Raw genomic sequence first — 24,759 nt, 5'->3', positions numbered from 1 at the left:
ATCGGTGGCTTTGGAGGTGTAGGGAGTGTAGCATGATATGAACTGGGCTTATAACCTAAGGGTTGCTGGTTTGATTCCCAGGAAGGACCCTGCTGTTGTACCATTGAGATAAGATACTTAACCTGAATTGCTTCAGTAAACATTTACACAGCCATATAAATGGATGCTATTTTTATTTGTGCAAAGAAGTTTGTGTAGTTCTCTGTGGATAAGAGTCCAGTAATGCAGTGTAATGAGGTGGGGTTGCCTTTCTCTGTCAGGCCATTAGAGCTGTGTGAGGACACCTGCCAGTGTTTGGATGGCATGCCTGACACGCGCCATGTTTGGGGTTGGTGGGGACACACCCCTCGCATCAACTTCCTGTGTGGCAGGAAGTGTACCCCCTCTCCTATGTGCCTGGCGAAGGGCGGTGCACTTTTCAGGGCGTAACCAATCGTGTCTGTCCAGTCACATAAAATCAGCAGCTCAGCCATCAGGCACAGCCATACGGCTACGACACACAGGGAGGCGGTGGAATATGGCGAGTAGGTGTACTGTACAGTGTATCACACTTCCCGAAACAATCCCCCCCCCCCCCTTCCCTCCCCGCCCTTTGCTGATCTGGCCAGTGCCTGTCACTCATACTTCCCAGCGGAGAAGCCGCTGCTCGCTCCAGTAATGAGGCCGTTAACGAGGTCGTTAGAGTTCCCAGATCAGCGGCAACCGCCATCGCTGCTCCTCTCCTGGTCCAAGGGTAATCCCCCACCCCTGCACTTCCTGCTTTTAATTGCTCCGGCTTTAACGAGTCCAGACTGTCCTTACTTTACTCCGGATCATCTGCCAGTTAATGGCTTATCGATTCCCTCCCCAGGCTCTCCCCTCCTCCCTTCCCAGAGAGAGAGAGAGAGAGAGAGAGCAAGGGAGAGAGAGAGAGAGAGACAGAGATATCTTCCCCCATCGCCTTCGAAGAGACAGTGAGAAAGAAAGAGTGAGAGAGATTTCTTCCCCCCACTGCCTTTGAGAGAGAGAGTGAGAGCAAGTGCGAGAGAGAAACAGAAACAAAGAGACAGAGAAAGAGAGGTCTTTCCCCATTGCCTTCGAGAGAAAGAGAGAGGGAGAGAGAGATCTCATCCTCCATAGCCTTCAAAGAGACAGTGAGAGAGAGAGAGAGAGAGAGATTTCTTCTCCCATTGCCTTCGAGAGAGAGAGTGAGAGTGAGAGAGAGAGAAACAGAAACAGAGAGACAGAGAGAGATCTCTTTCCCCATTGCCTTCGAGAGAGAGAGAAAGCGAGGGAGAGAGAATTCTCTCATTTCTCTCCCATTGCCTCTGAGAGTGTGAGAGAATTACAATCATATGCCGCTGTCCTGGCTGTAGTGTCCGTGCCATGTGATTGGCCGCCTCAGAACCAATCAGATGGAAGGGGCCGTGGGCTGGTCAGGCACAGCACATGATCTTTGGGATTGGGCTCATTAGAGCCTGTGGGTACCTCCAGTGGCACCCAGGGTTTCCCCTGCAAGACTGGGTCACACAGATGTGTAGTTTTGGGGGTCAGAGGTCAGGGGTGGGGTGGTGGGGGGGGGTGTTGTGGGGGCACAGGGCACCATTCGATGTGTTTTCTCAAATCCGTTTTTGCAGTGCACAGAAAATATGAACAGATGTGTGCCAGCAGGGGAATTCCACGGGAGAACACAAATGGAAAGGCACGTAGCTTCTTTGCAACTAAAATAAGCGATTCGGTACCTTAATTTTTTTTTTGTTTTCCTGGATTTTCATAAGGAAGGTAATCTTAAAAAAAAAAAAAAGCAGCGTTATAGTGTTTTGCTGAAAACCAAAATATATATATATATTGTGTTTATTTTTTCCCTTTGTGTGAAAGAGGGAGGTTTAGCACCTCCTCCAACAGTTCCATAACTCCCCCCCCCCACCCCCAACCAGCTAGACTGCTTTCGTACAATCCTGCAGCCATTAAAACATGACATGATCTCAAAAAGATTGATCCGTCCAACCAATACTAATAAGTGCCCCCTCTCCCACCCCCTGTATCTCAGCCCGGAGAAGATTACTGTTCTTTCTGTTGTTGCGGGGGGGGGCGGGGGCGGGCAGTGGGAGGGAGCCACAGGAGCTCCCCGCAGACAGATCTAAATGGAAATGGGGTGGCATTTTTACACTACGCTGCGCCCGTGCCGCGGTCGGCGAATCTCTCTCTCTCTCTCTCTCTCTCTCTCTCTCTCCGCCATCCTCTGCTCTCCGCGCGCTCAATGACCCGTACGCCGCTTCATCTGCGCCGCGCGGTAGCGTCAGCGCCCGCATGGCGTGTGCGCGTGTGTGTGTGCGTGTGTGTGTGTCTCTCTCATTTTTCCTGCCCTGTCGAAGATATACAGTACGGCTGGATGGTGTCTGATATTATCCGAAAAGGGCCGGCGTGGGTGCAGGTTATTGGTTTAGCCCAACGCTAAGACACCCCCCATTCAGCTAATTACCTGATCAAAGTCTTCACTCAAGACTTTTAAATTAAGTGGAGCCAGGTGTCTTAGTGCTGAGCTAAAACAAAAACCTGCACCCACACCGGCCCTGATTGGATTACACCCCTGATATAGAGAATACCTGTGTACTGTACAGAATGTTTGGCTGCAATTATTCGGGGCAGATTTGCTCATTGTGAGTGGATAGGTTGGGGCTTGTGCACTTCCTAACTTTAACAAAGCCAGTGACAGTGGTCTCCCATAGGAAAAAGGCAGATCCCAAAGATCCAAGATACTGAGATAAAACAAATTATGAAGATATTACAACACCGCATAATATACGTGGAAATATACAAATCATTGCTGCGTTCTGATATCACACATATATAGGTATTGAATCGAAAGCCACAACTTTTTGATTTTCAAGGCCGGTGCCAAAACCACTACACAACACCGATGCCCAGAGCTGGATATAGACATGGGCAATGGCCTAAGGCCCCGTCTGACTGAAGCCCCTGCCCCTGCCCCGAAACCCGAACATTTCGCCGGGTGCCTGCAGTATTCCAGTACGGCCAGCCCCACTGATTCCCCAAGTATACATTAACCGTAGCGTTGATATTCGCTGAAACACCAGACAGCGGGCGGCGGTGAAATCCCGATGCCGGCCGAAAACCTTGCCACTGGCTGGGGCTCCGTTTCGACATATCAAACAGGCTGCCGGCTTTCATGAGCCAGTCCAGTCCTAGCCTTCGCAAATCTCCCTGAGTCGAGAGAAGTCGATGCTTAAGCGGTTTAATGAGACGACTGTGAAAATTTCCCAGGGGCCTCTTGGCGGTTGGCGGGAGTTCCTCTCATTGGCCGGTTAGCACTGCGCCAGATTCCGGGGCGTTGTCCCACTTGCGTTCGGCCGCAACGTTGCGGCAACGTTGGAGAAACTCGGCGAGAACGTTCACGTTCTGCCTGCTGGGAGTCAATCGTTTGATTCCAGAGATGCTAACCGGTCTTTACGACAACCAAAGATGAGGGAGAACACAATTTGGCAACAGAAGAGGTTTCAAGAACCAATGATGGGCGGAGCTTAAATGGTCTGTCAATCAAGTCAAGTATTGCTCTACAGCAGGGTTTCCCAACCCCTCTTCCTGAAGATCTACTCTCCTGTCAGTCTTCATTTGAACCCTCATTTGGCACACTTGATTCTACTGATTAGCAGCTCAACAAGATCTCTAGCTGTTGAATGAAGTGTGCTTTGTTCGGATTGATGTGAAAACCTACAGGATGGTAGATACCCCAGAGACAGGTTTGGACAGCCCTTCTCTACATAACAGAGCATACTGATTGGTTCAGACCAGTGAGCCAGTGACATTGCATGGGAGCCCACTCAGTACAAACGTATTTTGAGCTTATTAGAGTCCGTTCAGAGAAAAGCTGAGAGAGGCAAGAAATGCATACAAATAAATGTCAATAGTGCATGAGGCGTGTTTATTTCCTGGCTCGTCCGTGTTGGTAATAAAACAGCGTAAGTGCTGCGCGAAGCTGCTGAGATCAGCTTCTCTGAACCGGGGACGGCAGAATAAAAGGCCTTAACGAGCCGTTTATATACGCCGATAAATCCTCTAATTGGCAAAGTGCTAGGCTAATGTTAGGGTTAATGCGAAATGCGGCGTCTGCATACGGCTGTTATATTACAGCGCGCAAAGAGTGGTTTCGGCGTCCTTCCCGATGACGCAGAGACGGAACCTTCGCAAACTCCTTTATTTATTTATTTATTTTACTGTTTAAGTGTTCCAGAGGGAGGTCGCCGGTACCTCTCGCTAACACTAATGGGGGGAATAAAACGGCCGTGGCAGTTTCTCTGTCACAGATGAAGCTGAAAAACCGCACCGAAATCAAATCAGCGTCGCTGCCATCATGTCTAAAGTGTCAATTCTCTAGACGTATCACCGGCTTGTATGCGCCCGGTAACTCTAACGATCTTTTATATAGTCTCTTTTCCATGCTGGTCTTTTAAATATTGCATGTCGCGCCGGCTATTCACGTGCCGAGTGAGGGAGCGCAGATGGAGATTTGCTGCCTAACTGACTCAGGCGCTATGGCATTGGGTGCAACTGCCGACATGTTGATTAGAGAGCGTTGCCCCTTTTAAAACGGATATATATATATAAATAAATATTTTTATGAATTGACGTTGTTGAATTTCTTTCAGCATTCACATGCATTGTTTTATTTACGTGCCTGTTTTTATTGTCCTGCTCTTCCAGGCTCGTTATATACACTAAGCTGTGGTGGATAAACGCATTTACTAAATTCCCAAAATGAAAATGTCTATATGTGACTTTATTTATGTTTATGGACAGCATTACTGTATGTGTTCTATGCACTTACATTACATTTATTTGGGGGATGATTTTGTACTTAGTTACACTTGCATTGCACGTGCAAATGCTTTGTCAACAACAGTTTTTTTTTTTTTCTCAAATTTGAATTTGATGGATGGCTGAGAGAAGACGGCGTTCCATTTCTTCCCCTCCGTAGTGGTTAGGAGACTCGCACTTCTCAATCTCCAGGCCGCTGTTCTGTGGCAGTCTGAATCGGCGAAGGAGATGCTCGCTTCATCGCTCTTTGAAAGAGCTTCTGTTCGGATACCTGTCATTTCATTACGCCGGTTGTCTGATTTGGACTCATGGGCGTCGCTGGGAAGAAAAATCCTATTTTTTCAAAGGGAAAAAGGATGCTAAGCTTCAGAGGGTTCTATTTCGGCTGCCAGCTCTGGGCCACCCAATCATTCAGAAGGGGGGAGGATTTTTCATTGCTTGAGCACCTGCCCCTCCAAATGTCTGTGCATGCCCCCCCCCCCCCCCCCACACACATTTCAGTTTTTGCACTAGAGCACTGGTTCTTACCAGAGTTTTCTTATTTCTTGCGTGCACCGATTTAAAAAAAGAATGACGAGTCTAGCTGGGCTGAATAACCTGTTCTCGTCATCACTTTTCTTATGTCCTTATGTACTTTTTAATATCAGGACCCAAATTAGAAAAAAAAAACTTTTTTAATATCAGGACCCAAATTAGAAATTGGTTGTGCGAGTCTGTAGCCTAGAGGACTACAGACTCACACAATCCTGTGACCCATTTTTGGTCCCAACACATAGTTTTAAGAAACTGCACTAGAGCGCTTTACACCTTGCCCAAATAAATGCCGATTAGTAATATATTTGTCCTCATCTCAGTTTAAGACGGCAGCGCTGCATAATGGTCCAGGGAATTGGGCTTGCAACTCCAATGCTGTCAGCTTGACGAAGAATATCCTGAGAGGAATCTCCCCGACCCACTTATTTTTCAGTCTCGTTCCTGTTAAAAAAAATAAATAAATAAAATAATTATTGCAATCTCACGAGCAGTTCCACGCTCGTGACTGCGCTGGTCAGGGGTAGCGGTGGCTGTAGGGGTGTCCCGGTTCAGGGGGTTTGCAGGCGGGTGGTGGGGCGGAGTTAACGGCCTGTGTGGCCCTCAGACCTAATTGAGCTGATCCAGTAAAGCGCTGAGTTTGTCAGCGGCACAGATTGACCTACACATTTAAAAAAAGGCAGTGATCTCATGCAATGAGGGGTGACTCGTAACGTTGGCAATATTTTCTTTGTCTTCTGGTCATATTGGCAGGCTCAGTCACACCAGGCAAGATCAACAGAGCACAGAAAAGTATTTGAATCCAAAACAAATATGTATTTGCCCCCGGTCACAACAGTGATCCATCCGCTCGTGTCCAGTTCAAACCAAGCAGGGACGAGGGTTCGTTGTTTAGAGAATGTGAAATAGCTGACTCTATTGGAGCAGTGCAGTGCCAATTTGTACAGTATAAACCTCAGCGCCTCGACAACTGGCACCAAAGCTAGTCAGATAGGTGGCTTGGTCATTGGGAGTGCCGTCAGATAGCTCCTGTAGTTGTCTGGGGACGGCAAGATTAACATTCTTGGCATTTAGCTGATGCCTATATCCAGAGCAGCCTACAGTATTTTTTCTTTTTTCATAAAGTCCATTTACGCAACAGGATTATGGAAGTGTGTCAGGTCAGTGCCTTGCTCAAGGGGTACAGCAGCCGCTTGGGAATCGAACCTGCAACCCGGGACTTGCGAGCCCAGTGTCCCCCAACCATTTCACTACATTGTTGCTCAGCCAATGCGCAAACGGCTCTGGGGAAAATTGTGTTGACTGGTCCTACTGAGGGAAGGCTTAGTTATTTCCACAACGGGGCTTTGTAAAAACTGACCTGCTCCTGGCCTGGCCTCCAGCTGCCCGCAGTTATATACTGTCTTCAGATGATAGTGAAATTCCTGTGGGCTTCTGAGCAGTTGTTTCTATTTAATATCATCGTTTTGTACTGTGTTTAAGGGGGGGAGGGGGAAATTAATGTGCGTTTCGAGCCAAGCTCACCATTGCTGGGGGCTATCTTTTCCAGCCGCTGCCTATTCTCTGGCACATTGCATTTTGAGGGGGGTGTTTTATGGTCTGTTGATACTCCCTCCATGTTGGTGAAACTCTATGCTGAGCATGAACCTGGGAGAATTGCAAAACCGCTTGATTTTTCCTTCATTGCTCATAAGGTCGTTGTGAGATTAATTACTTTGTCACTGGGACCTGATACACTAAATGATGTAATGGTAAGATGCGGTATGATTTCACCATATTGTGTGTACATGCTGAATTAATCAGAACAAGCTTGCAGTGATGGAAGCAGTTTTAAGAGGTTATACATCATTAAATAATGTGTCTACTCAGCATAATGACCAGTTTTATTGGGCTTTCATAACTCATAAGCTGTCATATCGTTGTTATTGTGAACTTCTTCAGCATAGACAACGATCAAACGTTTTTTTTAATATATGCATGTTTAAAAAAAATTAAATAAAATCACTCCAGTTGTCCAACCGGGTTATTGCGTAAAGGATCATCATTATATGATCAGGCTCAATGGAGAACTGGAGAGAGACTCAGTCCCACCCCCCTCATATGAATCCTGGCCCACCCAGCCAGCAACCGAGAAGCAATCTTTAGAAAAATAAATATTTTAACGGATTAATTTCTGACCAGCTGCAGACCAGCTCTTTTTTTATCGCCGTTTGTGGAAGTTTTTATCCCCCATACTGCCTCACGGGCAGTGAAAATTTCCAGCGTAATACTCTCAGCAGGGCACTTTGGCACAGGCTTAACTTTTCTTCCTCCTGCCCCGTGTGAAATGCTATATCACAGAACCGCTATCTCTGCAAACCGCGCTTTAAATCCCATTACCGCAGTCCCCTGGAACGCGCTGGAAACCGAGGCTATCCGTTTCCCTATTAATCTTAAACGCCAACCGTCGTCTCTTTTGCATAGGCCGAAGAAACCTGAGACTGAATATCCCTCGATATCTGTGTGTCCGTGTGTTGATTTGGTTTTCATGCATATCTCAGACCGGCAGATTTGTTTCAGTTCTCGCTAATCCATTAAATGCGGTTTCGTAGTGTTTCAACCCAGTGCGGCAGAACTTAATCCCATTAACAAGGCACCCACCGTAACCAAATACGAGCCTGGAAAGTTGTTTTTGGTGGGTGTGGGATAGGCCTATATGTTCTTTATGTTCTATATTACTTCACCATTACACAAGAATAGGCATTTGGCAGTAAAATGGATGCTTTGTACATGAGCGTTAAGTAACCCTGCCAGATTTAATGAAGGTGCCATTATGTATGTCCAGAGAAACACTAACGTCCATTAAAAGAAGGATGATTTAAGATTTGGGTTGAACTATTCCATTAACAAAGGGCAATGATGATTCATTTTTTGGTAGATTACAACGTTGGGAAATGGAACAATGGCATTTAAAAAATCCAAAATTTGAAAGAAGTTTTAAGAAAGGACTGCGGCGTTGATTGCGCTCCAGAGTGGATTCGCGTGTGAGCGGCTGATTAATTTCCCGACCGGTAACTCGGGTTGGTGAATGAGCGACGATAACCGGCAGAACCTCTTTGTTCTGTAGCGAGCACGTGCAGTCCTCGGGGGAAACGGCGCGTTCCTTCATCTCTTTTACCACACTCGTCGGCATCCGCGGCAGAGAAAAATGCATCCCTTATCACCCCATTGCGCAGAGGCGATTGAAACATTCGAGCGCATTGTGCTGTAATGATTTTAATTCCCCCCTCCTATTACGACCAAAACCCGACGCAGAAAGCACAGCCCTGAATGAAGACTGTCTGGGTCTTTCGCAAGCCCGTCGCCCCCCTGGTTACAACTGAACATTGGTATCCCTGGTGGAAACGAAGATGTTACTCAATGTGCGAGCGGGTCTGGATCAGAATGCTGGCCACGCGCTAATCATGTAAAGTAGGCTAGTAGTTGTCATAGTATTTATTTTATATAACAGCTTTTATGTACCCTATGGAGTATGATAAATACACTTAAAGCCATGGAAAGCAAAGAATTCATAGGTACTATCAACACAGACTGTCTGAATCACAGTTTGACCACTTGGTCCGTTTAATTATACTACTAGATGAAAAAGTTGCATGCAATTCAGAGATGTGAAAATTGGTTTTAAATAAAGGCAAGGTTGGAGAAAATGAAGTGTTTTAAATGCACAGGATCTGTTCCCCCTCCAAACACGTCGACTTTTGACTCTCTGTGGCATTAATTGTCTCTCATTATAAAGTATCAGGTAGTTCTAGTAACGTGTGAAGCCAATTAGACGAGTGCAGTTGCCTTTCCGGGAGCGAGACAAGAACATAACCCTTTCGTAACCATGGTAATAAGCGCCACTATTTCCACATACGTATGTGTACAACATGTGGATGTATGTTCTCTTTAAAATATCAATCTTCTTGTATTTTCATGTTTGTTATGTATGCATAGCAGATGAATGCACCCATAATGGATGTATGCAAGGCATATTTATGTCTCTCGGACAGATTAGTGGTGATTCTTGTTTAATTTACAATCTATCATGAAAATATTGCTCATAATGTTTTCTGTTAGGCATGCATACAGATTTTGAAATATGAGTGTGCCTGTGGATTTAAAAAATATATATATATAATCACCATTTTTGTATCATGGATGTTTAAAAAATGAAAACTGCTCCCATTTAATCATTCTGGGGATCACTCATAAGAATGACTTTTTGAGTGACACGAAAGACTGAATTTTCTGTCTTAATTAGCTTTCTTACGCTGTGGCGTGTTCTGTTATGCAAAGGGCAATCTGCCACAGTTCCCCATGTTCTCCCCGATGCCCTTCCACATCTGCTGAAAGGTTGATGATATACTGACCGCTGCACTCTTTTTTTTTTTTTACACCCTTTCACTCTGTCACTTTTCCCCTCTTTCCCTCCCTCCGTTCCTCTCCGCAGGAGGGATTTTCGAGACCATGGAGAACGAGCCCGTGAGCGTCGAAGAGCTCGCTTTCAAATTCGCCGTCACCAACATCAACCGGAACAAAACCCTGATGCCCAACACCACGCTGACGTACGACATCCAGAGAATAAACGTCTTTGACAGCTTTGAAGCCTCGCGAAGAGGTGAGCGTCACATCTGGGGAAATATCTTCTGTGTGATTCCATCAACCGACTGCATACATTATCCCACTTTTCACCAAGTTGTTATGTTCGCCCGGTGGCAACAACTAGTGCCAGAAAATAGCTTTGTAATGGCTTTGAATTATGTATGGACTGTTATGCAATCTGAGTGTTGTGCTTCGGCATACAAGATCAGCTCTCAATGAAGCCTCAGGAGTTTCAATAGACTCATTTTACTCGGACCTATTCTTGGGTGAGATCTGTGCTTTGTCTTCTTTATTCACATTCTACAATGAACAGAACAGTGCAACATTGAGGAGGCTCTCTCTTTTGTGTTGAAACTTATTGCATAGTGCCACATGTTACCAGGTGCTTGCCAAAAAAGCAGCTATTGTACAGGTACAATAGTAAAATGTATTTTTGAGAAGCAAGATTTTTGCTAAATAAATTGGCCGGGAGACCAGCTTTGAGCCAGTGTCCCCATATGACACACACTCCTCGTTTTACTGGCCTAAGTCTGGGCCAGCTCTCCCTTGTAAAAAAATGTTTTAATCTCAGAGTGACTTCCTGGCGAATAAAAGTTGAAAGTTGACCTTGAGTAAAAAATGTAGGGGAGACACTCATATCAGACACTCGTTTCAAGTTTTTTTGGAATGTCAAAAAAAAAACTCTTGCCAAAGCATGAAATATAAAGACAATGCATAAGAAAATTCATATTGAATAATTTACAATATATCTGCAGAATGCACCTATAAAATCGCTAAACCCCCCCCCCCCCCCCCCCCCCCAGCCTGCGACCAGCTGGCGTTGGGCGTGGCGGCGGTCTTTGGCCCCTCCCACAGCTCCTCGGTCAGCGCGGTGCAGTCCATCTGCAACGCCCTGGAGGTGCCGCACATCCAGACGCGCTGGAAGCACCCCTCCGTGGACAACCGGGACACCTTCTACATCAACCTGCACCCCGAGCACGCCTCCATCAGCCGGGCCATCCTGGACGTGGTGCAGTTCTACCAGTGGAGGGCCGTGACGGTGGTTTACGAGGACAGCACCGGTAAATGGGGCCACGTTTTATTGTATTATAGAGCTTTTTTACAGCCACTACAACCTGCACTAAGCGCTTTATGGTTAATACTGTGGTTAACACTGTGCCTCAGCTGGGATTCGAACCCGCAACCTTTCAGTTACTACTCCAGTTCCCTAAGCGTTATACTGCGCTGGTGCTACATATGGTGACAGAAAACAGAACCCGGCTTCATTTTACCCAGGCAACGCTTCACTGAATCACAGTGTGTGGCAGCAGGTTGATATATCCCATAATCCTTTGCTGATTAGCAGTGCGCGAGATGGGTTTTTTCACGAGCAGATTCCATCGCATTTCCCTTAAAGGTCACAGTGCCCAAATGTGAGAGCCCAGCTGCTCATCTCAGGGCTCAGAGGGGGGGTAGAGGGGGAGAGATGGGGGGGGGGGGGGTAGTAGGACGAAGGAGGATCAATCAAACTCGCATTCTCATCACAATGTATTATCTGTGCCATCCAGCCAAAGTCTCAGTGAGACGTCTCATTAAATCCGGCCCCCGGTGCGCATTGCCCCCCCCGGTTTGAGAACAGCACAACAGCAGCGAGGCATTGCACCTTTTCGGCAAGTCTTTCTTTTCGAAGGATATCCCTGTCTAAAAAAGCGATGTCAGTGCGGATGTACCTGCCTGCACCGTATGCTAATCATGGAAGCATTCCAGTGTCATGACATCTAAAATGAGTGGAGCCACTGTGCAATTAGCTGCCAGTCGCTGACTTGTTTCAGCCGATCGGGCGGCTTTGCTGTTCACAGACAAACACAAGGGCTGGTTCAAGTGAAAGATCGCGGTTACCGGAAGCTCCGCCCACTTCCAGTTCTCCCGTCCGCCTCCATTCTTCTGTTCTTGACTCCATGGTCCCCCTCATTTACGTATTGAACAAATCATTTCATATTTTTCACACTCCTGTATAGGCTATGAGTTTGTCATTCATATTTTATATGATTTTATGACGATATGTATTTACTGAATTTAAAAATATATATATCAGAACAATGCAGCCTATAATTTTTCACGGACCCCCTGGCTTCCGGCCACTGACCCCCCGGGGGGGGCCGCGGGCCCCCTAGTTTGAGAACCCCTGCTCTAGGTGGTCCACAGGCGAGTAGAGCGGGGGAAAATCGGATTTAAGAACACACACCATTTATCATCTGCCTGTGTTACTCAGTCCGCCTCTGCAGCGTGGAGCAAGGTCACCGTCGCTACGTTAAAGGTCGTCCCGAATCGCGAACACGAACGAGGTTTTTTTTCTCGTGTTAGCGCGGGCCTCAAATTATTTATGCGCCTCGGCTTTGCGCTCATTCAGAGAAATTACTTTCTAATATGCAATATTTGGTTCATTGGGAAAGCTTTGTACCAAATCTGCCAGCAGTTGAAGCTTATTATTAAAACCGATTCATCCTCACTCAAGTGGAAACTGGATGATTACAGGGTCATTAAAGGAATTTATATTTTGAATATGTGCTGAGGGGGGGGGAAAGCTCGCCTGTTTATTTATTTATTTATTTATTTATTTATTTTTAAGTCAGCCTTCAAGTTGGTGTCCTGGTGCTACGCTCCCCTAGTTTGGACGATTGTATTTGTATGTGCACAAGGGGACTTTGTGACGCTTTTGGGTGATTGAAGAAGTTCTGGTTTGAATTTATACCCGCCCCCCCCCCAGTCTGAGTAAATAAAAAGAATTGTAAGTCGTTAGTGTAATTATTTTATCTCTGTGGTCCGTAAGATTTATGTAACTGGTTTAGTCAGCTGTGTCTGGTTCTGGTTCTGACCTCAATGTAGTGTGAGCTACTGAGGGCGGGGGGGGGGGCAGCTATGTGATGCTGAAATTAATGGAGTAATTAATGAGGTAATTAATTAGGTGGGGGGGGGGGGATACAAACGAAGGAAAGGAATTCTTTATTGCTTTGCTCGAGTGGAGTGCTTTATGTCTTCGCTGCTGTTGTCTGTTCACTCTGCTTGTCGTTTGTCACCGAAGTCGAGCGCGCAGGTACGCAATCTCAGCCCTGATTTAGCTCTTTTAATTTGAGGGGTTTAAGAGTTCTGCCTCGGCTGTCGGTGGAAGCCCAGGCATGCGCACGCTGAAATAATACTTTGGTTTAGTGTTGTGGCTCTTGAAGGGGGTATTTTGGGACAAGTTGTTACTCTGGAGAAGCATCTCTTGGGTGTCAAAAGGTTTTTTTTAAAGGAGCCCGGTTAGGCAACCAATATCTGATGAAAAGCGGTTTTGAAATTGTGCTGTTCGTTCCTGTAGGGGGGTCACTGTGCGGGACAGCTAGTAAAAATGTCTCCCTCAATAACACACTGCAGTAGCAAATATATAATATATGCCAGGTAGCCCCTGAAAGCTATTTGTTCTATAGCCTTATATAACTCAAAGAGAGAGAGAGGGAGAGCGAGAGGGAGACGGATTGGTGGTGGGGGGTCATTGTGGTACCTTGTTTACCAGCCGCACCAATATATCCGCACCAGCAAATCCTTCATCTGCGGCGGGAAGATTTATCCTTATTTCATATTTCACAGGCCGTTTGTCTGATGGGTAATTCATTCACACGGATCTCACTCTTGAGAAATTCCTGCTCCCAATATTAGTCTGTGGGCTGAAGTCGCAATCTGCCTAACGATCCCAGTGGGTTTTCTAAGGCAACGGAAGAAGTGGTTCCCTCATTTCTTCATTTAACCCTTTGAAGTGTAGGTTATTTTGGAATGTTTTTTTGTTTCTTTTTCAAACTGTAAGTCAGTGTGTTCTAGAATTAAACTGCTTTCAAATACAAGTAGTAATTGTAACATCAGCATTACAATGTTCAGTTAAGAACACTCTAAAGACATGTTAGTGATGTCACACCTTCAAAAGGCTTTGCACAGAAAGTGGTGCTGTTACAGCATTCAGCCTCACTGATTGTGATTCATTAACCCGATTCTCAGCTGTGCCTCTGTAAATCCTTGCAAATTCTGTGGACCTCCAGGACTGGAGTTTGACACCTCGTGATGGACTGGGCTGCCCCCCTCCGCCTTGTATGTAAATTGGAACAGCTCTGGAAGGCTACAGTCCCAGTGAGAAGCTCTATGGAGCGTAAATTCCAGACTCTTGTACTCGTTTCCCATAATGCAGCAGCCTCCCAGTCTTATCCAAGTATGGCCGGTATAGGTGATTCATCTAATAAAGGTTCTTGATTGAAGACCATTGGTTAATTATTTGAAGTTGTGTTAGTGCAGGCCTGAAACTAATGCGTGCACCCATTACCAGCCACTCGTTAGTGAAGATCACTGCCATAGAGTGTTTCTTTTTTTTATGATCAAAACTCGCATTAATTTTTTATCGTTATAGCCTGTGGTTTACTTCTGGCACTGAGCTCTCTTGCCACGACTTTGCGTGATTGAATTTAACCCTTTAAGGTGTGAGATCAAGAATACGCGATTAGAATGTTCTTAACTGAATATTCTAATGATGATGTAACAGTCAATTACTGGTAATTGAAACCAATGGAGTTTTAGAACACTGACAACGCTGGAGTTCTAGAGCAGTTTTGAAAAAAACATTCCTGAAAAAAACCCACTCTTCAAAGGGTTAAGTGAAGAAATGAGGGAACCACTTGGAAAACCCACTGGGATCGTTAGGCAGATTGCGACTTCAGCCCACAGACTAATATTGGGAGCATGAATTTCTCAAGAGTGAGATCTGTGTGAATGAATTACCCATCAGACAAACGGCCTGTGAAATATGAAATAAGGATAAATCCTCCTGCCGCAGATGAAGGATTTGCTGGTGCAGATATATATATTTTTTAAAACGTACTCTTCAAAGGGTTAAGGTTACAGAGGGCAGACGGGGGAAGCAATCTTGAAGAAGTGTCTGATTGCGGTTAAGTCCTTCATCAGGAACTCGGAGTTCATTGCGTTCACGGAGTGTAATATCCAGGTCGGGACCTGGCGGACACACACTCGCGTTAGCAACGAGCTAATGAGTGAGGATGGCGAAAACCGCCGTCGCCCGGATCAGACACGAAACGGGCCGCCCGCGGGACGCTTTCCTCGGTCCACCACCTCGCGCTACGCCAAAAGTCGAGGCGCTCTTCCCGTCGAGCGCTGAAGGAGACGCCGTGTCGAAACTGTTCAGTAACCGTCACCTTTCACGGTTGCTGACCTGATTACTGTGCGTCATTTGCCTTGTTACCGTGACCTTCTTAACGACCTGGTTGAGTCTAGCTCTCATCGCACCATTGCTAAGATTATTTAGTGGCAGTGGTGCACTTTATATCCTTCTTGAAATAACTTGCGTTCATAAGTCCGGACGAAAACTGCTTGTTCAGTGACTGTAACGTAATGGCTGGTATTCAGTCAATGTAAGTCTATAATTCTATAATTTTGACTCACTCAATTAAAGGCATATGCTCATTTATTTTCCACACAAACATTTTGTCAAGTTCAGTGATCGTTAAATGAACCACAACAGCTTCGCTCCGTGCTATTCACCTCTGCCACTCTCTCTCTCTCCCTCTCCCTCTCCCTCTCTCTCTCTCTCCCCCTCCCCCTCTCTCTCTCTTTCTCCTTTTCCCCCGTCCGTTCTTCTCCAAGGCCTGATGCGTCTGCAGGAGCTGATCAAAGCCCCATCCAGGTACAACATCAAGGTGAAGATCCGCCAGCTGCCCCCGGGGAACGCCGACGCCCGGCCCCTGCTCAAGGAGATGAAGAAGGGCAAGGAGTTCTTCGTCATCTTCGACTGCTCCTACCAGACCGCCGCCGAGATCCTCAAGCAGGTGGGCGTGGCGCGACGCGTGGACACGCCCCTCTTTTTCGGATTGACCGAACGAAACCCCTCAAGCTCTGTGTGTGAATGTTTTAGGAACTGGTGTTCATTTCCTGCTCCTGGATGTGCCAAATGTAACGTAAAAGTAATAAAATATCTGAATATACAAGAAGTCAGTGTTGGGAGGGGGGATGTTCAGATAGGCTATGCGGAGGCATGCTTTTAATTAATTAATTGTATATTATTTTTTGTTTACAAGCTTTATCTGAGATTACTTCCTTAGGATATGCCTTCATGCATCAAACATTTCACAAACATACTCATGAAAGAGAAACCTGTAGAGCCTTCAAGAAAGCCTCAAACAGCGATGGGTATAGGTGTGGGGATTTGCGTGGAGCTGAGACTGGCTGGCGTTTTAGTTCACATAAACATGTTCCCTGGAGCTCATTTAAATTGGTTGAAAGCTTTGAAAAACTACTTTTTCACCTTTAACACTGAAGCAATTTGCAGCCTGATGCAATTAGAGGTTCAGCATGGTATTCTTTGATGGTTAAAATGAAGGTGAAAGTACCAGTGGGTCCGCGGATGCAAAAACTGCATTTTCCCAAGATAATGAATCCTCTGCTGTGTCAAACATCTACTGTAGAACCTCTCTACTTTCCCTTTCAGAAATGTGATATAAGACCAAATATGACCCCTGCAACACCAAAATTGTCCAGTTTTCAGCACAGCAAGCACAGATAGAAGGCTGAAACCCAAAGCGCAGAGTTGCTGTTTTGGAAAGGAAGGTTTGGGGAGTCAGCAGGTGTAGGATCAGTCACGGAGGGGTCAGTAATGCAAGCTTATCACATGCTGACCTCGTTGTTTTTTTTTTTTTTTTTTTTTACAGATCATGTCGATGGGAATGATGACCGAATATTACCACTTCTTTTTCACTACTCTGGTGAGCACATGGAGGATTTACACTTTGTGTTTCAGACAGGTAGAAACCGCCACATGACAGAAAAACATCTGTTATGAGTCTCATTTTTTCATATTATCCTTTTATCAATACATTTTGCAGTCGTAATTTCAGTTTTTAATATTTTATTATTGGTCCAGGGGCTAAACTGGGCAGGAAGTAGTTAGGTTATTCACTCTTTATTGCGAGGTAATGTTTGAGGGGGTGCATGCAGTGATTTCTCGGGGTGAAAGCTCTGACGTTTCGCTCGTAGGACATGTTTGCCCTGGATCTGGACCCGTACCGCTTCAGCGGAGTGAACATGACGGGGTTCCGCCTACTCAACATGGACAGCCCGTACGTGGCCTCCGTGATGGAAAAGTGGTCTATGGAGCGCGTGCAGGCCCCACCCAGACTCGTGATGGGTCTCCGGGATGGCGTGATGACGGTGAACGCTCCTCTTCATCTTTTTTACCACCCACTCACTCAATTATTCACTAACTCACACCCAGTTCATTTCTGGAACCAGTTTAGTTGCCCTTCTCGGTGCTTTGTTTAAAGTCTCTTTTTTACCACTCACACAGTCACTCTCTCACTCACTAACTCACACCCAGTTCATTCCTGGAACCAGTCTAGTTGCCCTTCTCGGTGCTTTGTTTGAAGTGGCCTCTCGCTGGCCTGTGTCCCGACTCTCCGCAGACAGAGGCAGCCCTGATGTACGACGCCGTGTACATGGTTGCCGTGGCGGCGCAGCGCTCCACCCAGATGACCGTCAGCTCCCTGCAGTGCCACAGGCACAAGCCCTGGCGCTTCGGACCCCGCTTCATGAATCTGTTCAAGGAAGTGAGTAACCTCGCCTATTTTCATTTAAATGACACTACATACACATACTTTAATTTAGCAGACACGCTAATTCAATTCAGCTTACAATGCAGGAGACTAGAGGTGCATTGAATTGCGTTATAGAGCAGCATTGATATAGTCTAGGCTAACAGCATCCTTAGAACAAACTCTTAACAAGCTTATTCCTTAGAACAAACTTGTTCACACAGGGTGCAAAAGAAATGTTTAACTGCCACACGTGACTGTCTGCATAGCAGTTTTGATTTTCCGCGTGGACCAGTGCCAACAGACGGGTGACACGAATAAGCTTCCTCGTCCGTTGTCGCCATTTTGGCTTCTGGTGCGAACGTGTGAAACGCGTGTGAAATGTGAGCACGCATCACGATGTAGTGCGAGAGGACTGGAGGTTTCGCGTGCGTGTCCTCTGTCACGTCTCGAGCATGCCAGGGTATTAAGACACCCCCACCCCCCCCCCCCATGCCACGACCCCCCCGTTCCACACCATGCACACAGCTGCTCCGCCACATATTTCACAGCGGGCCCCACACTGTAACCATGACGCAAAAATACGCATTCCCGAGGTTATGAATATACTGCACGTTGCGCTATATTTACACCTGGATTTGTTGAAGTAGCCCAATCGGCTCAGACGCGCTCTGCCACCGAAGGCCGTGTCATAGCGTCATAGCCGCGTCTCCCTCCCCTCTCACCCTTCCCAGCGTTTTTCCCTCCGGAAGCTTCCGGAAGCCTCTCGAGTAGATAGGGGGCTCCGCTAACTGACTGTGTGGTGCGCTGTGTAGTGGAGATACAGGCCGAACCATGTGATCGGCGAGGTTGTGTCCAGCCTGTTTCACTCCAGGCGTTTGTCTGCAGGTCCTGGCAAGCTGAAATCGGATAGCCGTCAGTGCTATCGAAAGAAACTGAGCGCAAAGTAGCAGCCCCTTTCATTTTTCATTTTATTCATCACTCCAGTAACACTATTCTTGGCATAAATAATTAAATAAATACATTAATTAATAAATAGGTCATACTGTGATATTGCCTAGCCCACGGAGAAATGTCCCAAATAAAATTAGGTTCAGCTCAGTGCTTTCTGGATTACTTTCACAGCAGTTGATGGCACTTAATTTATAAATTTATTAAAATGAAAAAATAAAAAACACAACCGGCCCAATTCTTTTGCATTTGTATATATAGCGGTATATATAGCGGTATATATAGCGCATTCACCTTATTTCCAGTAGAACTGGATGTTGGTTTTCTAGGTTAAGAATGTATTAAATGCTTCACTTCAGGACTCTGACACCGCCGAACGGTTTTATTTTCCTCCGTAAGCTCTTCTCTTCTTCGGCTCTGAGCCGGCAGCTGTCCAAAAAGCGATTCTCAGAAGAATAAGAAGAAGAAGAAGAAAAAAATAAAACGATACACATATTAATTTAATTTTGCGGCGGGAAAAAAAAAAGATCAGGCCTTTGCTACAGGGTGGGAATATTTAATTTAACAGTCCATTAGAATGTTTTATGTTTTTTCTGCTCTGTTCATTCCCTTTGGTTTGCGTGATAGATAGTTTCTTTCTGAGGGATGGGGACAGGGCTACATTACACCGCAGGTGTGTGTTTAATCACAGTTCCACGCCGTTTGCGTCGTCGATGGCCGCCCCGGCATCGCTCCGGGCCCCCGCTTAAAATTCCGCTGCGTTACCCAGGTTGCGAGAATACGCCACGCCATGAGTTTGGTACATTTTACCCCCCAGCCCCCCACCCCCCCACGTGGCCTCTGGCTGTGCTGTGTTTATCATCCCCTTTTTATATTTGATGTACTGTGAAGTCTGGGAGGGAGATTACTGTCCCATGATGCAACACTGCTTTTTCTCATTCCAGAGTGGTCTCCCCAGTGCCTGCCATTGTCTCTCTCTCTCTGTTTCTCTCTCACTCTTTCTCTCTCTCTCTCTCAGTCTCATTCTGTTATACATTACAGAATAAAATGCCATATTGTAAAAAATAATGTACTAAATTTGCAGGCACTACGTGCACCAAGACCACCGTACACTGGACTCTGTCAGGACTCTCTCTCTCTCTCTCTCTCTCTCTCTCTCAAGCTCTTCCTCTCTCTCTCCTTCTCCGAGGTGCTCCCGACCTTCCCCCGAGACAGCGGCGTATTAAATAAACATCCGCGCTCCTCGCGAGAGAACAAGAAAGGCGTCTAACAGGATAATCGCGCTCTCCACGGAGTGGGTGGCCCAGTGTAATTGCAGGAGTGGTGTTAGGAGGGAGGGGTGAAGGCCGCTCGGGGTACTGTGAACGGGGGGGAGTAGCGCTGCACCGAAACTGAGCGGATGGCGCTGACGTTGGTCTCTCCTCATCGCGGGGATGGGGGAAAATGGCGGAATCGAGCGGGCGGTAGATCACAGTGTGTCTCAGGAGCAGCCGATAGAGTCGGACTGACTTGCGGGGGGCCCTGTGTTTTACGGGGAGACCCGCCGGAAACGTGCGGCCCGTTTTCATTCGTCAGCTCGGTCCGAGGGCGTGGCAGGACGGATCGTTGAGTCGCGTGAATGAGCCGATAACGAAGGGGCTCCTATCCGGGTTAATTATCTGTGTTGAGGCCTAATGGTAACAGACGTGCTAGAGGATTACCCCCCGCACCCCCCACTCCCTTCCGCACCCCTTGCCATTAACTGGGGAATCACAAGCTGTTATCTCATCTTGAGCACTGTGCACACCTCAGGTTGGTTTAAGCAACGAGCGCAGACAATGCCAAGCCCTGAGTTTCAGAACGGACGGTGGTAGTCGGTACATAAACCTACATAAATTTCACACCTTAAAGGATGAACTGTAGAGCTGGAGAGTAGCTGGGCAGTTGCTCACATCCTAGGGACAGTTTAAAAATCAACAGTGTAATTCAATTAAAGCAATCGATGTTTAATTAAAACCCCCCTGCTGCTGCCGTCTTTACTGTAATCGCACGTGCACATTTGCCCATTAATGGCATTTCAGACGGCAGAAGATGGATCACAAACCCCGTTTCTCCTGTCGCGTATCTTCGAATTGAGACTTTGCCGGTATCTATGGCCACAGGGCACTTCCTGGTGCTACAGTTATCGATAAAGACATAAAGATGGCAAGCGTGAGTTGATTGTGCCCCCCTCCCCCCCGTCTTTCAGGCACAGTGGGACGGCCTGACTGGACACGTGCTCCTCAACAGGACGGACGGCTTGAGGAAAGAGTTTGAGTTAGACGTCATCAGCCTGAAGGAGAACGGAACGGCGAAGGTGAGCGAGGTCTGTCTGGACGCTTCTGCAGATTTTCACCCGGTTAAGAATTCTGCGGTTAAACGAACTTCCCCGTTTATGCATCAGAAAACCCGCATCACAAACCGTCTGCCTTACGGTTATATTCGCACAGTTCCCCAGTAGACCTGGGTCAAAACATATCGGTTTTAGATTCAAATACTTTTCTGTGCTCTATTGGTCTTGCCTGGTGTAATTGAGCCCGCCAAGATGACCAGAAGGGCAGGGTTTGCACTTTTTGAGAGTATTTCATTGGTTCCAATACACCAGACAAGATCAGTAAAGCATAGAAAAGTATTTGAACCCCAAATAAATTTATTTAATATTTGACCCAGGTCTGTTCCCCAACAACACGTCGAAAATGAGCGATGTTGGGCATCGCTGGGGGTTTGCAGTGGCTGCCCTCTGCCACGGTTAAATTTATAGAATTCCTGAAACCCATTTTTATGTTTTATGCGTATAATAATAATCTAGAATGGTGCGCAAGTAATGGTGTGTTGCGTTCAAGCGACCTGTTCCCATTTCACTCTCTCATGCACTTTCTTTCCCCTCCGGTTTTCGCAAGGGTGTTGTGGAAGGAGCAGGCCGGAAACCACAAGTGTGGAAAAAGGTCTGTACAGAGGGTCCCCCTAGATGCTGTAACGTGACCTTTGACCCCTGACCCTTGACACCCCAGCAACCTCCCAGTCCCCCACCCCCTGACCCCCCACCCCCACACACTCAAACTCTGGCGCAGAGCCAGCAGGGGACGCTAACTGAAGCAGCGCTAATGTATTTTTCTTTTTGGCTAATTAAGTTCAAATAAGTCGTTTTTTGTCGGACGAATCTCAAGGAAATGTCAACAAATGACAAACAGCGTGCATAAAAAAAGGGTTTATGGCCAATTTTAGTAAATTAATTATCCATTTCCTGACACTCTAGTGCTGATGTGTCTTAATCTGAGGTGTGGTTAATTCTCCCGAAGGCGACAGCTGTTGCTGAACTAAATTAAAGCGGTGTGTAAAATGAGAGCGGTTTTTTCTTCTTTGTTTTTTTGTGAGGTTGAATTTGAAGCCGTCTCTCCCCGTAGGATTTCTGGGATAATTACTGTAATTCCACCTATCTGATCCTCTCTGAGCAGCCAGATTTACTGTCAGTTGACTTTTTTTTAATGTCAGCGGAAGAAAGAATATCCTCCTCTGCATTTAACTCACCTCTATTAAGCGCTAATAACCGGTACGATGCGTGCCGTTCCTTAAAAGGGCTCCTGCTGGGGCTTGATGGGCTTCCCGTGATTAATGGTTTAAAATCCAGCTCCCTCTGTTATGGTTCTCAGTCTGCTTAACATTACATATGCAGCATAGAAATACATACTTTTCACGCAAGATGTTTTAATTTTTCATTCTCACTGTTTCCAGATATTTGAACAATCGGGAATTACTCCATTTGAAACAAAAGCAAATTATGTCCAAAGCATTATTTGGGGACAGGAAATTATTAATAATATTAATATTAATATTAATATATTTCTTGTCCTGCTAGTAGTTGGTGCTGGCCTAATCCTTCCCATAATCCTCTCCTTGTGAAAAATGTTATTGTCCAGTGAGGATTCTACATGTTACCCCCCCTCTCTGAATACCCCCTTTAAAATACGCTCTTCTTTGTACTATACTGTGTTACTCTGTGTTTATAAAATTCCTTTCTGGACAGGACTTAAACAGTAGTGGCCGATGTCTCTTTGCAAATTGCACAACAAAATGCTCAGTGTTGCTCGAACAGTGTTCATATGAGTTGTACATGAGGCCACATATACTGTGTTAGATGTAAAAGCTCTCAATCGGAGTTCATTTACCTTGAATGTATGACTGTGTTAGAATTCCTCAGTTTTGCAATTAGCATAGATTTGTGTATTGTGATCACCATGGCTACAAGGTGGCCTATGACAGCTGGTGGAGGTACACAGGTAATCGTGGTATTCGCCAAAGGACCTAAATATCCAGGTGACATTTTAAGGTTAATTTTCTTATGGAATGTTCGTATGTGGACCAGCAATATAGCATGGCAATATAATTTTAGCTTTTCTTCCCTCCCTTCCCACACCACTGTTGTTGTTGGACTATTGTCACTGTCAGTCTTTTTTTATTTTGTTTTTGTTTTGTCAAATGTGATGCAGATTGCGGTTTGGAACTCCATAACTGGGCTGAACTTGACCGACCTCAGCCTGGACGCGGGCAACGTCTCTGATTCCATGGCGAACAGAACGCTCATCGTTACCACTATTCTGGTGGGGGGTGCATCAATTATAAATAGACACGAATAGCTAATGCAACTGATTAAAAAGCGGCTAGGATTATTTATCATAATTGATTATGCAAATCATAATTGGGAAGAAGATGGAGAATTTTTAAATAACTTTGGATAAATGGCAGGTATTACTTATTGATGCCGGGCAAGAGGGAAGTTTAATCGAGTTAATTTTAATGTTTGTGGCGTACGTCGCGGTTTTTTTCGCAGGAGAACCCGTACGTCATGTACAAGAAGTCGGACAAAGAGCTGTACGGTAACGACAGGTTCGAGGGCTACTGCCTGGACCTGCTGAAGGAGCTGTCGAACATCCTGGGCTTCGCGTACGAGGTGAAGCTGGTGTCGGACGGGAAGTACGGGGCGCAGAACGACAAGGGCGAGTGGAACGGCATGGTGCGGGAGCTCATCGACCACGTGAGTCAGGCCACGCCCCCCCGTTTCTCTGCCGGCTGTAAGGCCAGGAGAGCCTGCAACCCTGGCCCCGCAGAGCTGTGGAGTCCGCTGCTTTTTAGCTGTTATTCAGCACTTTATTTCCTGCTTCTGCAGAAGCAGTGGATTATGCAGTTAACTGACCTCACACTGTTTTTTGGGTCTGAATTGATTGTTGTTGTTGTTGTTATTGTTGGTCTTCTACTTCTCCTTCTCTTTCTACTTCTGCTCCTCCTTTTTCTTCTTCTGCTCTTCCTTCTTCTTCTTCTCCTCCTCCTCCTTCTTATTCACCTCCTCCTTCTTCTTCTTCCTGTTGTTAAAAGGATTATGGTATACCGCCTCACCTCAGCCTCCACTGAGGCGTAGCACCCGCCTGGGTGATGCATGGCAGCCGTTTTGTGCCAGAACACTCGGGCAGTGAGGGAACTCGCCTCAGGCGGAGAGTGTAGGGGGGAGCTTTTTGGATTATGGAACCATTTATGGAAATCAGAGGTCTTAACGGTTTATTCTGCGGGACAGATAGCTGACCTGGCGGTCGCGCCTCTGACCATCACCTACGTGAGGGAGAAGGTGATCGATTTCTCCAAGCCGTTCATGACCCTGGGCATCAGCATCCTGTACCGCAAGCCCAACGGCACCAACCCGGGGGTGTTTTCCTTCCTCAACCCGCTGTCCCCCGACATCTGGATGTACGTGCTGCTGGCCTGCCTGGGGGTCAGCTGCGTGCTGTTCGTCATCGCCAGGTAAGGCCGGCGTCAATCCCCCGGGGGGTGTGGGTGGAGTCTAATCTTTTTCTTTTTATCACGTTTATGGTCCAACGACAGATTTTTTTAGATGTTGAATTCAACCGGTGAAGTCTCCAAAGTCACCCAGCAACCCTTGGCAGTTATCGACAGCGTTGGGGGGGGGTGAGAGGGAGGAATGGGGGTGCGGAGGCTTGGCTGCAGTGTCCTGGACAAATTTCCAAACTTCCCCTTTCAATATGGCAGTTTATTTGAAGCTGATTGGCTGATTGTTTTTTTCTTTCAGGTTGTCTCTTTGAATGAAAAATGAGTTCTCAGATTACCTTCCAAGTTAAATAAATAAAGGTTAATAAATCAGTACATTTTGAGAGAGAGAGGTAGAGAGATGGATCGATAAATAATTGATAGATAAAGAATTGGACATAAGAATTAT

The 24,759-nt window shown here is 46.3% G+C and overlaps 1 protein-coding gene across 9 annotated transcripts in view; it reads left to right on the top strand.

The window, feature by feature from the left end:
- The window catches only part of grik1a (glutamate receptor, ionotropic, kainate 1a), a 44,979-nt gene that overhangs the window by 5,653 nt on the left and 14,567 nt on the right, over window positions 1-24,759 (top strand). For 5 of the 9 annotated variants that reach the window (XM_064352621.1, XM_064352616.1, XM_064352619.1 and 2 more), the window contains exons 2-12: window positions 9,818-9,985; window positions 10,773-11,030; window positions 15,628-15,809; window positions 16,689-16,742; window positions 17,014-17,187; window positions 17,439-17,582; window positions 20,746-20,862; window positions 21,437-21,481; window positions 23,024-23,134; window positions 23,365-23,568; window positions 24,103-24,326. In XM_064352621.1, the coding sequence (XP_064208691.1) occupies window positions 9,818-9,985; window positions 10,773-11,030; window positions 15,628-15,809; window positions 16,689-16,742; window positions 17,014-17,187; window positions 17,439-17,582; window positions 20,746-20,862; window positions 21,437-21,481; window positions 23,024-23,134; window positions 23,365-23,568; window positions 24,103-24,326 (1,681 nt within the window). The remainder of the gene's footprint in view (window positions 1-9,817; window positions 9,986-10,772; window positions 11,031-15,627; window positions 15,810-16,688; window positions 16,743-17,013; window positions 17,188-17,438; window positions 17,583-20,745; window positions 20,863-21,436; window positions 21,482-23,023; window positions 23,135-23,364; window positions 23,569-24,102; window positions 24,327-24,759) is intronic. The other 4 variants (XM_064352623.1, XM_064352624.1, XM_064352617.1 and 1 more) reach the window with 3 other exon arrangements.

This window comes from Anguilla rostrata, chromosome 9 (genome assembly GCF_018555375.3).
Source record: "Anguilla rostrata isolate EN2019 chromosome 9, ASM1855537v3, whole genome shotgun sequence".
Taxonomy (NCBI): Eukaryota; Metazoa; Chordata; class Actinopteri; order Anguilliformes; family Anguillidae; genus Anguilla; species Anguilla rostrata.
The sequence above is the reverse complement of the archived record's forward strand: the minus strand, read 5'-3'. Positions and strand labels throughout refer to the sequence as shown.